A 15,513-nucleotide genomic window follows, 5' to 3' on the forward strand; every position below is an offset into this window, starting at 1 on the left:
ATACAAATTTTCTATAACAACCATCATAAAATTAAAAAAATAAATCTAATACCATATATATATTTTATTTTTATAATAAAATACTTATAGTGTCTCAACTAATTCAATGCTCACATCATCTACATGATTTTAATATCTGTCCAAATAAATTATCAAAAGTTTTAATTTTGATTTCAATTTTAACCTAGGTGTGCAAATACCAAGTGAGAAAATCATTATTGAATAAGCTCCAAATTAAAAAAAAAAGTATCAACCATTGTATGAAATTTTAGAGTTTTAAATTTTCAATTTTACATTAAAACAATAAATTATTTTAAATAAAGCAGTCAATTACCTAAAGATATAATAAATTATTAGTCTCTTTCCTCTTCAATTAAAAATTGAAAAAAAAACTCTTTAGACTTTTGGTGTCGAACCAAACCAAACCCCAAAAGTCCAAATTATTGGATAATTTATATTCCATTTTTCCGACACTTTCGGGGACAGTGGCTGTGCTTCGGTTTCCGCAATTTTGTCAATCAAATCAGGCCAATCAAACTTTTATGATTCCTTAAAGGCGAGAAATTGAAACCCAATTAATTGTAGTATTCCCGTTATTTTCACTTACTCAGCTTCCTACGCCATATAGTTTGAAAAAGAAATCAATAAAGTGTGACACCACAGTAATTTTGCAATTGTTTAGCCAAGTCACGGACGCCAGAGTTGGCCAAATCCAAGCATCATTTAAGTCTAACCCAAGTAATCATCTTCCCGGAGGATTCCACAACGTCTCTGCTCTTTAAAAGAGCCTGGTTTCATATACCCAGATTGTATTTTGTTGTTGGGGATCTGATTTGAAGATTTTTTTGAAAAAAATGGGGAGTTTGGGAGCGCTTGTGAAATACCCTAATGATTTTTATCCATTGTTGAAGCTGAAAATGGCTGCGAGGCATGCCGAGAAACAGATCCCATCGGAGCCTCACTGGGCTTTCTGTTTCTCCATGCTTCACAAAGTTTCTCGTAGTTTCGCTCTCGTTATTCAACAGCTTGACACCCAGCTTAGAAACGCCGTAAGCAACCAACTTTTGTTCTCTATGTTCAGTCCTTTGAATTTTATACGACGTGTGATTTGATAGATTTCTTGTCAATTTCGACGATATATTTTTATTGGTATTAATTCTTATATAGATTCAACAATGTTTTGATTTTATAATATCAAATATACCATTTTTATGGTTTTGCAGGTCTGCATATTTTATTTGGTTCTTCGAGCCCTCGATACTGTTGGTTTGTTCTTGATATCTTCAACCTTTCTTTTCTTTTCAATTTTTAATGTCATTTTCCCATGATGCATATTTTTTCACTGATTCTAAATTATTAGGACTCATTTCTACATATTGGCTACATGACATGCTGGGTTGCATGTAAATGAAATCGATATTTTGCGTTTGAATCTCCAACCAATTTATTTCCTCTCCAAGTTGTTGAATAAGGAAACAAAATTTCACTATTTCTTTAGATCAATATATTCATGCGTTTGATCTGTACTGATGGGTTTTTCTTGCAGAGGATGACACCAGCATAGCAACAGATGTCAAAGTTCCAATCCTTATAGACTTTTATCGTCACATATATAATCGTGACTGGCACTTTTCATGTAAGCATCTTGAAATTTTACATCCTTTTCAGAGTTGGTTCTTGTCTTTAAATTTTCTGGAATATCAATTTTATATATCATTGAAATCGGTCTAGAGGATATTTATATATCATGGAAATTTTATCTGTCAAAGTAGAATATTGTTTCACTTGCTTATATAGCCTTCTCACTTTTCAGGTGGTATAAAGGACTACAAAGTTCTCATGGACCAGTTTCATCTTGTATCTACTGCTTTTCTGGAACTTGAAAAAGGGTCAGTTATTAAGTTGTTTTTAATCTTGCTTGTTTATGCCAATATTTCAAGTGATGCTGATTTTTTTTTTTGTAGTATATGTCTTTAATTAATTTACTTTAAGTCTTTATCTCCTAATTAGGCTAACTTAAATGCGTGACTCAAGTTGTTTTTGCTTTTGGATTTTGACAAATAATCAATAGTTCTCAATTGATTCTGCAGTTATCAGGAGGCAATTGAGGACATTACTAAAAGAATGGGTGCAGGGATGGCAAAATTTATTTGCAAGGAGGTTTGTCATGCATGTGTTATTTATTTTCACCTGCCTTGTTCTTGATGAACACCGATTTTCCTGTTGATGGGTGGGAAGGAAAACACAGGGTTCTATTTCAGTCAACAAAATTCAGGGTTTTCCCTTAAACAAAAAAAATCTGAAAACTGGAATAAAATTTCATATCATTTGCTATATCTGTCATGAGATATTGGGCACTGACCTATTACCTGGATGTATGAATGAGAAAAAGGTTTTTGAGCTTCAGATATTTGACCATTCATAAATAAAATGTTCATTTATGAAGTATCAAAGACTGGCTGATCTCTTCTAAATTGTTTCTTACAATATATAAGAATTTGATCTCTCAAGCTTAGCCACTAAATTTGCACAATATGTTTTTGCATGAATACAACTTTTAAATGTATCAATATTATCTCATGTGTGATGCCAGGAACTTGTGTTTTTATTGCAGGTAGAAACAGTTGATGACTATGATGAATATTGTCACTATGTAGCAGGACTTGTTGGATTAGGTCTGTCCAAGCTTTTCCATGCCTATGGGTCAGAAGATTTGGCTCCAGACTCTCTCTCTAATTCAATGGGTTTATTTCTTCAGGTATTGCTCTAATATATAAATGAACCAGCATTTTTTGTGCCTGCATTTTAACATTTGTTTAAAGATTTGATTCTAAAACCATGTGTTTTGGATCTATCAAAATGACAGAAAACAAATATTATCCGAGATTATCTAGAGGATATTAATGAGATACCAAAGTCGCGCATGTTTTGGCCTCGCCAGATTTGGAGTAAATATGTCAACAAACTTGAGGTGTGCCTCTGTTGCATCTTCTATGTCAATTTCTGTCCTAACTTCCATTTAAAGTTGCAACCAAATTTCATTCAAGCTTGAGTAACTTTTCAATGTGTTTGAATTTAGTTTTTGGAATATCTTTTAAATATGTGTTTCTTAAATTTCACCATTCACCTGTAGGACTTGAAATATGAGGAAAACTCAGTCAAGGCAGTGCAGTGCTTGAATGACATGATCACTGATGCTTTAATACATGTAGATGATTGCCTGAAGTACATGTCTGCTTTACATGATCCTGCAATATTCCGGTTTTGTGCTATCCCTCAGGTTGGAAAGAGTATTCTACGGTTGTTTTCACTCTTGTATATCATCGAGTTGCATGTCATTCTTTATCGTTTGCTTTAAGTGCATTAAACCAGCTCCTATTTTCAAATATTGATGACCTGTTTGAGCTTGTCTCTAATTTCTTGTCGTCTAGGTCATGGGTATTGGAACACTAACCTTGTGCTACAACAACATTGAAGTCTTCAGAGGTGTTGTGAAAATGAGGCGTGGTAAGATATTAAGATATTAGTCTTTGGAATTGTTTTCTTTGGAGATTAAACTTGAGGCACAGACACTTAAAAGGGGTTTGAAAGATTTCTTTAAACTTGTTTACATCTATAGAATCCTAATAAACCTGATCTTGGTGCTTTGCTCATTTTATGTCAACCTGTGATCATTCAATTTTACATCTTTTAAGTTTTGGTCCGGGGAATGTATACAGTTATATGGCTTATTATCTGGGATTGATGTTCAGTTTATCTTGATCATGTTTCCAGGTCTCACTGCAAAAGTCATTGACCGAACAAACACAATGGCTGATGTCTATGGTGCTTTCTATGATTTTTCTTGTATGTTGAAAGCCAAGGTATGTGGTTCTCCTTAATATTAGATAAGATATATCAACTTACACATCAACCATGAGAATGTCATTGGGTGCATCATATTCGTATCCCTTTCTGCATTAGTTTTTTCTCATGTATGCGTCATTTCCTCTAGTTTTTTTGTCTGTTTGTTTCATGACACTGAAGTGATTCTTTGGCTATTGTAGGTCGACAATAAGGATCCTAATGCGCAAAAAACATTGAGCAGACTGGATTCAATCCTGAAGACTTGCAGGGACTCAGGAGTCCTGAATACAAGGTTTGCCAAAGTTTCAAGTTTCTTGTTGCTTTTTCTTCTCTTTTTCATCCCTTCATACTTGACAATGTTTTATGGGTTTGACCAGAAAATCTTGCATAATTCAGAATCAGTCCAATTACACTCCACTTCTGGTGAGTTACCATGACTTTTATGCATCCTTCTGTCATATTCCAAGAATATTTACTGATTATTCTATTCAACCCAATGCAGGCTGTCATGCTATTCATTATATTGGCCATCACTTTGGCTAATCTGAGTCCCAACTGGCCAAATAACTAGTAAGTTCAATTACCGAATAATGAGAAGATCAGTCTATTAATTATCAGAAAATACGCCCTTCCCTTTGGTCTCGTTGTTTTCCTCTTCCAATAGGGCCATGCTTTATCCTAGTACATGTGTTGTCTCGTGAAGGTTTTTTTTTTTTTTTAATTTTTTTTCTATATTTGTATACAATGCTATGAAGAAGCTACACATAACTGTACATCTGATGTTGTTCCCCTAATGTCCAAGGAAATTAGCCTAAAGCTATGACGCTGTTGTATCTTTTTTCTTTTATGTTTGGAAAGGAAATCCAGCGAGTTTTCAACCACAGAAAAGAGGGGAATAATGTATGGATGCATTAACAGTTGTGGCTTCCTTATAAGATATTGGAAGAAGAATTTAAGAGGACATGGATATTCCTCAATGTTTTTAGTTTAGGCCATAGGGTTTAAAAAAAAAAAATCGTCAATTTTCCCATGTTTAATTCTAACCGCAAAAATGATAGACCTCACCATCGTCGGGTCAGTTTCTGAAAAATCGCCATTGCCTTACAAAATTACAACAGAATAAACATCAATGTGGAATCTGGAAACCGATTAAAAAACATAGGACAAGAGGTTTGGTGATGGACCACAAAACAAGATGACCAAAGCATCTGTTGATATGACAAGTTACGAGTTTTCTTCCAGAAAATGTCTTTCGGATCAAAACAATGTGAATAGCCAAACAAGAAATGAGAGTTTTTCACTCATCAATCAACAAACAGCAACAAATCGGAGACATAAATTCATGTCACTTCACAAATTAAATAAATAGAAATATAAAATGTATTCACATATTGATGGGAAAAAGAAAGTGTTCTTGGTATCTATATCACAAAAATTAGGCCAAAGACAAGAGTTCGCTTCACCTTTGAATGCATATAGCAAAAAAAAAACAAAAAAAAAAAAAGATGCACGCAGTCAAAATCATATTCTCAGATGCCAACAAGCAAGAGAAGTCTAGAAAACTTCTGCTACTTTGCTTGCAAGAACACGTTCCCTTCTTTCGATGTAACCAAAAGGGAACCAACCTGCTTTCCCCTTGCATTCTCCCTCTGCCCAGCCATTGTTTGTCACCTGCCAAGAGTGTATTGAAAGTGAATCCTTATTGCAATAAGTTCAGAAGGAAACAATACAAGACACTTGGAAAACATATATGAATGTAAAACCGTTAAACTCGAGTCATTGTTAAACCTTTCGCACAACTACATAGTCACCAACTGACAAAGAAAGCTCCACATCAGATTCACCATTATATGGATGCATAACCTGCGGTAAGACATCAACTAATCATTCATCATACAGATTGCAGCAACTTGCTAGTCCATATGTGCCAATGGTATATAGGACCAAGTTACAAACCTCGCCTAAAAAGTATCCCATGCAGTCTGTTGACCCATTATGTGTTTGAGAAGCATAAACTCCATTAACTTCCTCATATGATGGAGGTGGAGGCATGCTGTCTACACTAGGGGCAGAAGGTGCTTCAATTCGTTGTCGTTCAGATATCATCTATCAAGAAGATGGAGGAAATCATGTGGTCATAATATTGTTGGTTAGTTAATAAGTTGCAGCAAAAAAATATTGAGAAAAAGGATCAAGTGGCACAGCTGCATACCTCGCCTTCAAGCTGATCAAATATCTGAAGGACTCGTTGATGATATGCACGTTCAGCTTCAACCTTCATGGACAAGATAAAATGACAGAAGGATAAATTTCAGGATTAAGTTCCAACAGCATGTCATCCAAAATAAAATCTACACAGAAGGAAATATGCATTACCATAGCAATAAGTCTCTGAAGTGTCAATCTTTGTTGTTGAGCTTCAACAGCGGCCATTGCTGCAGCTGCTTCTTTTCCCAACATTGCAACGTTTGACTTCAGATCATGCAGTTTTGTCTCTGCAGATTCCAATTTCGTGACACTCTCAGGATTTCCTGGTGTTTCCCTCACTCTTGCTTGGCGTTTGGAAACTTCAATTGCCTGTCTAAGCCCAAGAGATGGCATAAATACACCCTTGTAGCACAATCAACCTTTCAAATTTAAGCTTTGATAATCATTATGCACAAAGGGCAAGTGTTACCCCATACTCCACGATACATTACAATAATATACAAAAAAGGAGTAGCACTCTCGGCAACTCTTTAGAGAACACAAAACATCATGTATAGACCAGCAATGAAGCCCCATCTTCACAACTGATTACCAGGCTTCAAGCCTTTCACATCATGGACCTAATTGTTTGGAACTATATATATCAATGAATGAGTACATACTCCTCTGAAATTAAAACAAACAGATATCCAATGGATCAGAAAGATAGCGATAGCCTAAAAAACCTGTGCTTCAGCTTCTTGTCGCATTCTGTCATAACGCTGAGCAAGATGTCGCGCATCCTCCAAAGGAGCTCCCATTACCATTGCTCTCAGTGGTTCAGCAACCTAATAATCAAAACATTGAATACATTACCCAGATGATTGTATGGCCTATCATAATTATGGAAAAAGGTTATACAATTATCTAAAAATGAATGAAGAATCCATGTACAGGTCAATCAGACAGCCTTTTAACATACGAGTCTTCTTCCATAGATTCATGAACTTAGCAACCTAACTTCCTAGAATTTTATGTTCTGGGAATAAAAATTCTAAACAAACCTGCGTGCCAAGAGCCTTCAACAGATTCCCATGTTCTTTCTCCATTTGAGCACGAGCACGTCCATAACCTAATGCAGCTTTTGATAATGTATTGCCACTGGTACAAGTATTTTCAGTACCATATTTCCGGCTATCCTCAGATAACTTTGTTCCTGTTGAAAAAAAAAGTGCATAACAGTCAAAGTCCATTAAATTCAAAGTGGAATTTTAAAAATTAACAAAAGCTTCACCAATTCACCTATTTCAACTTGTTTGGACCCAGTGACAATATACCCTTCTACACCGCGGACAATATCCCTTTGAAAATGCTGAAAAACAAAATTAATCAAGGTAAATGAAGAGAACAGAAGAGACAAAAGTTGGTGCAACAGAACAACTTGGCAACCTTGCCAGCACGCGTTGAGATATAAAGCTTCTCAAGTTTCTGATGTTGCTGGAGTTCTGCTTCATCAGTAATTACATTGTCTGGACCTCCATATCCCCCGGCACCAAACTGTTTGAGGACAGCCTGAAGTAAAATTCAACAAAATATCATCCTTGTCAGTAAAAGTTAACCACGAAGTTCAAAAGACCGATAACATAATCAAGCATTTGAATCAGAACACGCTAAGCAGCCGGTAAATAGCAATCCGAAACAAACAAATCATGCTGAGGAGTTTCTAATTGATTTCAACATAAAATAAAATTTCCAATACTTTTACATTCGTTTTCTTTTTTATCATTCAATTGAAATGTAATTTAAAAAAAAAGAAGATACTGACATAAATTCCATCCTCCAATTCTAAATATTCAATTTAGCAGATAAAATACAGCTCATCATTTTCCATTTAATATTCTCATAAAAATTAATTATTTCCACATTGTTTTGAATCGATTCACAAATAATAAACGCGCTAAGGCACATGGAATAGATCCAACCTTTAGTTAAAAATTGAACAAACGCATAATCGAAATCACGCAGATTAACAAGAAAATTAAATCGAAGACAAAGCGCATAACAACATAGTGAAAATATAGAGAGAGATCATGGATGAAGTTGGGAAAGTGACGCTGACTTGGATCTAAAGCAAATTACGAAAAAAGGAGCTGGGGTTTGAGAGAGAGAGAGACCTGTTGTTGGCGGGCGACTTGTTCTCTGAGCCGAGTGGCTTGTTTTCTGATTGCCTCCATTCACCAGACAAATTGGCGATTTTTCAATGGATTAGCAGAGCAGGAAACGAGAAAGCAAAGACCGAGTGAATTGAAATCGTCAAAAGGACTACTCTTGGGGATTATTTTATTTTAATTTGCTTTTGGAACGGAGGTTCAAGGAGCTTTTTTGGTGCATCGCCCTGGGCAAAAATTGTGTTTGATTTTGAAATTTTTTTAAGACAAAGGGGCAGGTGTCATGGTGCACACGTTCCCATTTTACTCTTCCTGAGCTCGTACTTCTTATAAATAAATTATGATTGATTTTCAAAGATTATTAAAGCGAGGGACCATGGTGTATGTTTACCTCGATTAATTCATTTAAAATTTTAAAAAATAAAATAAAAAAAAGCCTTCTTAAAATTGAAGTTTTAAGTTTAAGTTTAGATATTTGTTTACATGAGAACTTAATAATTTAAAATAAAATAAAATAATACAATATAAAAATAATATGAATAAAAAAACATTAAAATACGATTTAAAATTTTAATAAAAAATAAAAATAAATTTAACAAAACAAAAAATTTATATTCATATTTGTACTAACTATAACACTCAATTTTCATATAAAAAATAATATAAATATAAAATTATTAATATTTTATACGATAAAAATACATAAATTATCATATCTATTTATATGAGCTTCCAGTCTGATGTTGTTTGACACATACTCTGCTGATATTTCTCATGAGAAAGAGCGAAGAGTATAACAAGTTTAAAACATTTAGACCGTTTGACACAGTAAAGATATTCTTGTTATGTACTAATTATTTAGTAATTCGTTCATATTATCTGTTTGCTTCTCAAATGCTTCATATATTAATATTAGAAATAACATGTCAAAACAGAAACCAGTTCAATCACAATTTCGTGTTATAACTATCAGAACACTGTCAGCTGCAAGACTGGAGGAAATGGCATAATTCAACTGCTATCAAACAAGCCATATATGAATGGAGGAAAAGAGACCTTTTAAATGGTCTAAAAAGAACTACATCCTTTCCCTTCCTAGAATGGGATAAAAACATATCCAGTAAATAGAGAATCAGTTGTGCTTAATCCTAAAAGAAGCACTAATAATTGTTCCGACCAACTGGGTTTTGTCCTTCCTTGCCAAATTAGATACCCTTTTTTTTTTCCTAAGTAATCCAGTTGCCAGAAAAAAAGAATGAAATTTGAGATTTATGTATGAAAAGTTGGCATGACTGAAAACAATTGTGATGCTACATCAAGATGCGGACTACAGCTAGACCAACAGTAGATATGGAGACAAGGGTGCCTATGCAGTACTTGATCACATCATATTTTGCAGCTTCCAACTGGGCTCTTAACTCATGAATTTCCTGCAGGCAGTTCAAAATATCAGGTCACTGCTGTATATCAGCATCTAAACACGGATTTTCAAATGAAATAAACAAGCAAGCTCACCCTATCTAGCTTGTTTGTCAGGTTGGTAGTTTCTGCATTCTGATTGGCCAGTTCATCGTGTATGCGCCTAAAATCAGTTGAGAGTTAAGAAAACAATGTGTGAGATAACAGAAGAAAGCAAGTATAGTCATGCAGAGAAGCAATTGAAAATTAAATCTACCTACCCTCTTTCAAGATTTAAATCCAGGCGCTGCCCAGCAGTGACCTTGTCAATTTCATACCTGTTTGAGAGACCAGTTGTATAAAATCAAGCTATTAAATTTTCATAAAAGTAAGAAACATTGCCAATACCGCACAAAACATGCCTTAGTTCACTTTGCATTTTTTCAATATCACCTCTAAGTTTTTCAGTTTCACGTTGTAGCATAGAAAAATGATGCTCCTGCACTAAAGAGATTCTTGTAAGAAACCACATGAGGAAAAGTACTTGCAATATAACCATCAGATGGTCCACTCTCAATGATAATAAGAATAGATGGGTTAAAATTAAAGGAACGTTTAGAATTACTTACTCAAAGATAGACATATTTACATGAGAAAAAGGAGTAAAATAACATTGGCCATCAATGAACACTATGGAAAAAGCACGCTCCTCTATTGCAACAAAAAGAACCATATTTCAACTGAAGAAATTATCAGTAGTTCTGGTTGCACCAGTACATGGCAAAATAACATCATTATAACAGAATGGAGGGAAACATTCAGCTAATATATATATAGGGGCCAAAATTTTTGTGCACTAATATGGATGAAGTTGCTGATTAGAAACATTACTTATGTACAAAAGGTGCATATCAACAGACTGATATCAAGAACCACTATGAAGTCTAATCATATGGAAAACCTTCCTACTAAGGGTTCAGATTGTTAAAAGTTGATCCAAACAAACTCAAAGAGAAGAACTATCTTGCAATTTCAGAATAGACCAGGTGGAGAAACTATTGAGAGACTCCCCAACCCACACAGGCTCTCTTTCATCTTAGGATAAATTTTGAAATAAAACTCAATATGTTGTCAATCGCTAATCATAATGTTCCAAAACCTCACTGTTTTCCTGCACTGAGGCATCATCACCTGAACTTTGAAGTATCCATCTAATTTCTGCCCAACCCTGTAGTGTTCTCTAACCTAAACCTCACCTTTGATACAAGATTTGTCATCTCTACTTTTCTCCTTCACGTCCTTCCTTCTCTACACCTGACCTATCATATAGAAAAAAGGGCAAAAGGAGAAAGTACTGGGACAAAGGAGCACTAAAATAGAAAATATAATCTCAATTACCCTAAGCCTAACCCAGCCTCACACACACTGAAGTTGACACAAGAAAACAAAAACAGAAGAAAAAAAAAAGAAACAAAAACTTCGGCACTAATATCAATAATTTAGATAGATTGAGCTGTGAGATAACATATTTTCTGCCACGAACGGTATTTCTAAAGAATCCCAAATACTAGACTCACTAAGAGATTGATAGAAGTGTTCACTTTTCGTCAAATGGAAAGATCTAAGTAATGAAGAGCGCACATAATGAAAACGTCTTCTTTCTGCTTTGCTGCTTCATTCTAAGAAAAGCATATAGATTAATAGTACCTGGGAACTCTTTACTTCGGACTTAAACTTTGATAAATTGGCTTCTTGAAGCATCTCAGTCTACAAAAGTAACACAAAGAAAAACTTAATATCAACAAGCTCACAACTGACCATACACCATCAAGAAAACGTCGAAAACATGGTGACAAAAGATCAAACAGTAAGAGTGCAGAAAACAAAAGGCAAAGGAAATTAATAAAGAGAGATCCTTGCCTTCTGCATTTCTGCCTTTGAAACAAAAGAATGGGACACATTCTCCAAGCTATCGTTTAACACTTCAGTGATTGATGCTGTTATTGCCTCCGCTTGTTTTGATGGCACTCCTTGCGCTTCCAGACTTCGAACCTATGAGTGTTAAAATAACTCAAAACAAATCAAGAAAATTCTTTTCTGTTGTAGAAATATAATGAAAAAAGTGAAAAAGAAATCTCATTCGAATTAATTGTAATAACTGAAAGAACTAATGAGGAAACCAACTCGAATTGATTTTCCTAATTACAAAAAGAAAAAAAAAACATGTTTACGTTCTTCCCTATTCCTTAGTTTTCTCGACAACCAAACAGGAAGTTCTAAGAAAATAAAGTGAAAAAAGAAAGGGAAAAGAGAAAGGAGAACCAGAGCCAACGTATCGACGAGAAACGCACGCTTTCCATTGGACTTAACTAGTTGAGAAATCTGCCGGTGTCCAATCCTGTTAAAAACGAAACTCGAATCCAACCTAAACCCCAATTGAACCACGCGCTTATACGCTCTCATTTTTTTCTCCCCTTCGAATCTAAAAAATAACTCCGATCCGAAAAGGGAAAAAAAAATAATTCAAAATCGACTACAAAGAAAAGCAGTAAAACTCGATCATTTTGTGTTGATGAAGAGAGCGAAAGAAAGAACAGAGAAAAAAAAAACAAGGAAAAAAAAAAGGGCGCGGCGGGTGGGCAATAGAGGGAGAATTTTATGTCTATTTCTTGTCGTGCAAATGAGAGGCGGCGAAAAACGCGATTATGGGAAGATTTGTTGATTGAAATATTTTGGGATTATAAAAGTTGTTTTTTTGGAGCAAAAACATGTGGAATGAGATGACGTAATCTGTTTGTTGGGCCTTTTTTAGTTTTGGTTTCGGCTTGCCCGAAACGTATTCGCTGCTCTCGCGTTCCCCCTCTTGTTCGTCTTTAAAATCTTGCTTCGAAGGATCTGTTCCGTGGCATTCCATGAAATTAATTAGGAGAAATTAAGAGCATAAGCGCTGCAATGAACATTCTATTATGCATCAATACTAAACATTAAAATTCTTAGCAGTCAGCTGGCTTTTTTAGGGCTGACAGTTTAGTACATTATGATATTAAATTTAAAAACATTCGACACAAATTTATTCGATTCAATTATATATATATATATATTTAATTTTATATTTATATAAAAATAATATTTTATTAATTTTAAATAAAATTAATTATAATTATATATTTAATTAAATTCAAATATAAAATAATATTTTTATATCAAATTAAATTTAAATATTCATTATATAATCGGATCGAATTTAAATAAAATAAAAATCCTCTTAACCTAACCTGATATCATCTCTAACAGAGCTCTATAAATGAACAAGCTCCCATCAGTGGGAGCTGCTTCATGTACTCAACAAAGACGTTTTTACTACAACAGTCAAATGCTTCATCATCCAGCCTTCAAGAGAGTGTAACTAATTTGATTCATATAGGAGACAAAAAACAATAGAATTCCTTCTAAGTTTATTTGTATCATAATTGTACTCAGCAACTCACTTTGGTCGCCTATACAGAATGTCATCCAGAGTTTCTTCGATGCGGTTTCCAATTTTATTTAGATTCTTGGCAACACCCGATGCAACAATGCCTGCGGTCCTTTTAAACCTGTTTATTCAGTAATCAAAATGTGGGGTTCTGGTTTTTTTTTTTTTTTCAATATATGTTAGGAAGAAACATAAAATAATCTGTAATACTTAACGTATCAAGAATTTTCAAGTTTCAATCTGTGCTTGCCTGCTATAGAACTCATCTCCTGTTGATTGTGGTGGCTATCTAAGAGCAAATACAAGAAACATTTTGTTTGAAACAACCAAAATCTAATCTTAAGTCAATCTAAAATATGATACAATAATATAATATAAACACGATATAAATATAAGATATGAAAGTGATATAATTTAAAATTTTTATAATAATTATATATAAATTTAATAAAATTAAAAAATATATATTTCATATTTTTATATTGTCATGAATTATAATTCGTAATTTTTGTATAAAATAAAATTTAAATATATAAATTTAAATATTTTACACGATACAAACATACAAATCGTTAAGTTTAACATTGAAATTTCCCTCTCAAGTCTACCTATTGGCCCTATTCTTTTCTCTCTCCCCTTAAATTCCACTATTTTCCCTCCTTTTTCTTCGGTTTTATCTCCGTTCTTTATTCCTCCCTTGTTCTGCATTTTATATCCTCTCTTCGGAAGATTTTTCCTAATGAATCACCAAACCCGAACAACAAATTGCTCCTAGGAACTTTCTGATCACTGATTTTAACTCCATCATCTCTGCTTCTACTTTTTAATGAAATTGCACTCATGCATCCTGTTTGGTCTTGCTTCACCTAAAATTTTCGGACTCGAAGTACTCCACCAGAATTCAAACTAATGATCAACTCCAGCTTTAGTCTCATCTGCTACGACTATATCATCCGCAAATAGCATGCTCCAAGAGATAGCATCAGAATATATTCTTTGCAAGTTTCATCAATAACTCGTGCAAAGAGGTAAGGACTTGAAGTATATCAATGGTGTAACATTATTCTCAGACTCATGACTGTTCCCTCACATGTCTAAGACAAAAAATTCAAATTGAATGACTTCAAATACCTTTGTTTTTATGGATTTTGGCAGGAACATGGTCAGTAGAAGCAGTTGTTCTGTCCAACAATACCTGAAGCAACAGGTAGAATATTATTTGAAAGAAATATAACAGACATAAAGATAAGAGCTGAAAATAACATATTCCGTATGGAAAATGAAATCGATTTTAAAAATGTTAGATGGTGCTCATGATTCATTCCAGCCTTTACGAAAACATGGATTATCTTCGTAGGTGGACCAATGGATGACTGAGTTACCCATCACATATTCAGCAATCTATAAAATCACATGAATGGAATGCAAAATAACCACATAAGAAATTTGAATTCATAAATAATCATGGAGATTGAGAATTTATTTCCTTCAATTCTAATCATAAAGCCCTTGGAACACAGGTATTCATCTAGCATTATACAAATCCATAGATAATAGAATACAAATTTGTAACGAAAATTCACAATCTTCGAACAATTTGAAAACAAAAGCCTCCCTCAACAACTAATTTAACCGACAATCTCCAAAGGTCCATTAGGAGGAGAAAGAAACAATAGAGAAAAGGAAATGACTCGAGACTGACACAGAACGGCAATTCAGCATATTTATCAGACTTGAAATATGTAAGAGTTCGGCCTTCCTTGGAAGCTTCCAACTCAGATTCCCCAGTTACATAGCTAGGTACTATAATAAGCTTCATTTAGTACACTTTTTTTTTTTTCCAAATTTTAAGAAATAAATCCAATAGAATCAAAAGGAACAAGAGAAATATAGAAAGTGAGATTGAGAAAGAGACCTTGTTGGGGAGTTGAGGATGCCAATGCAGATGGGATTTCGGGAATTGGATTTAAAAGCGGAAGAGTAATAAAGCAATCCTTGGCATGACTTCCCTTTGCCCTTGGATCCTTGGCTTTGATTGTTAGGGTTGGAATTAGGGTTTTGATTTTGGATTTCGCTTTCTGCATCTTCATTGTTCATCCTCCTACCCATTAGATTGATTACTCGTTCGTTGCGCGTTTAAAGGGAGCTGATTGTCTCCTGACTCTGGCTCTTTCCCTTCAATTTTCATTTTCGACTTGTCTCAAAAATTATTTCACCGTTTGACGTGAAAGTTCAGAAATTTCATTAGCGCCCAATTGAAGGATTTTCACAAATTTTCTTATCAGTAAAAAGAATTTTCATTTCAAACCTAAAACTTGAATTTGTTCTTTATAAATTTGTTTTATTCGATTTTAACATCTGCAAAATTGAACCCGCAATTCTGTTTAACAAGAAGCCCAGATAGCACTGGACGTCCAACCCCATAAGCCATAGCCATAG

At 34.2% G+C, this 15,513-nt stretch overlaps 4 protein-coding genes across 5 annotated transcripts; 1 reads left to right on the top strand and 3 right to left on the bottom strand.

The window, feature by feature from the left end:
- The first annotated feature begins 406 nt into the window (after positions 1-406).
- LOC111281998 (squalene synthase 2-like) lies at positions 407-4,666 on the top strand. Its single transcript, XM_022869858.2, has 13 exons — positions 407-1,049; positions 1,224-1,266; positions 1,547-1,636; positions 1,814-1,889; positions 2,091-2,160; positions 2,615-2,758; positions 2,867-2,971; positions 3,134-3,280; positions 3,432-3,507; positions 3,775-3,863; positions 4,047-4,138; positions 4,224-4,269; positions 4,349-4,666. Exons 1-13 carry the CDS (start codon positions 855-857, stop codon positions 4,415-4,417), a joined length of 1,242 nt encoding a protein of 413 aa, XP_022725593.2. The 5' UTR covers positions 407-854; the 3' UTR covers positions 4,418-4,666.
- A 506-nt stretch (positions 4,667-5,172) lies between these two features.
- On the bottom strand, positions 5,173-8,434 carry LOC111281999 (SH3 domain-containing protein 2-like). Its single transcript, XM_022869859.2, has 10 exons — positions 8,208-8,434; positions 7,483-7,605; positions 7,336-7,405; positions 7,098-7,249; positions 6,780-6,881; positions 6,223-6,423; positions 6,059-6,121; positions 5,803-5,952; positions 5,635-5,709; positions 5,173-5,517 (listed from the first exon to the last, which is right to left on the bottom strand). The coding sequence occupies exons 1-10, from the start codon at positions 8,265-8,267 to the stop codon at positions 5,401-5,403; spliced, it is 1,113 nt and encodes a 370-aa protein (XP_022725594.1). The 5' UTR covers positions 8,268-8,434; the 3' UTR covers positions 5,173-5,400.
- Positions 8,435-9,125: 691 nt separating this feature from the next.
- On the bottom strand, positions 9,126-12,334 carry LOC111282985 (protein FMP32, mitochondrial-like). 2 transcript variants are annotated; one of them, XM_022871316.2, is made up of 7 exons: positions 11,922-12,317; positions 11,520-11,651; positions 11,307-11,366; positions 10,022-10,098; positions 9,881-9,937; positions 9,717-9,783; positions 9,126-9,631 (listed from the first exon to the last, which is right to left on the bottom strand). In XM_022871316.2, exons 1-7 carry the CDS (start codon positions 12,060-12,062, stop codon positions 9,512-9,514), a joined length of 654 nt encoding a protein of 217 aa, XP_022727051.1. In that variant the 5' UTR covers positions 12,063-12,317; the 3' UTR covers positions 9,126-9,511. The 2 variants fall into 2 exon arrangements, with proteins under 2 accessions (XP_022727051.1, XP_089617373.1); XM_089761247.1 differs by lacking the exon at positions 11,307-11,366 and having other exon boundaries at positions 11,922-12,334.
- Positions 12,335-13,034: 700 nt separating this feature from the next.
- Positions 13,035-15,452, bottom strand: LOC149518930 (uncharacterized). The gene is given in 5 exon segments (XM_089761250.1): positions 13,035-13,195; positions 13,325-13,359; positions 14,165-14,271; positions 14,767-14,879; positions 14,978-15,452. Coding segments are annotated over 5 exon segments (573 nt in total). The 5' UTR covers positions 15,184-15,452; the 3' UTR covers positions 13,035-13,083.
- Between the last annotated feature and the right edge of the window lie 61 nt (positions 15,453-15,513).

This window comes from Durio zibethinus, chromosome 5 (assembly GCF_047325235.1).
Source record: "Durio zibethinus cultivar Kanyao isolate XHJ-2024 chromosome 5, ASM4732523v1, whole genome shotgun sequence".
NCBI classification, from domain to species: Eukaryota; Viridiplantae; Streptophyta; class Magnoliopsida; order Malvales; family Malvaceae; genus Durio; species Durio zibethinus.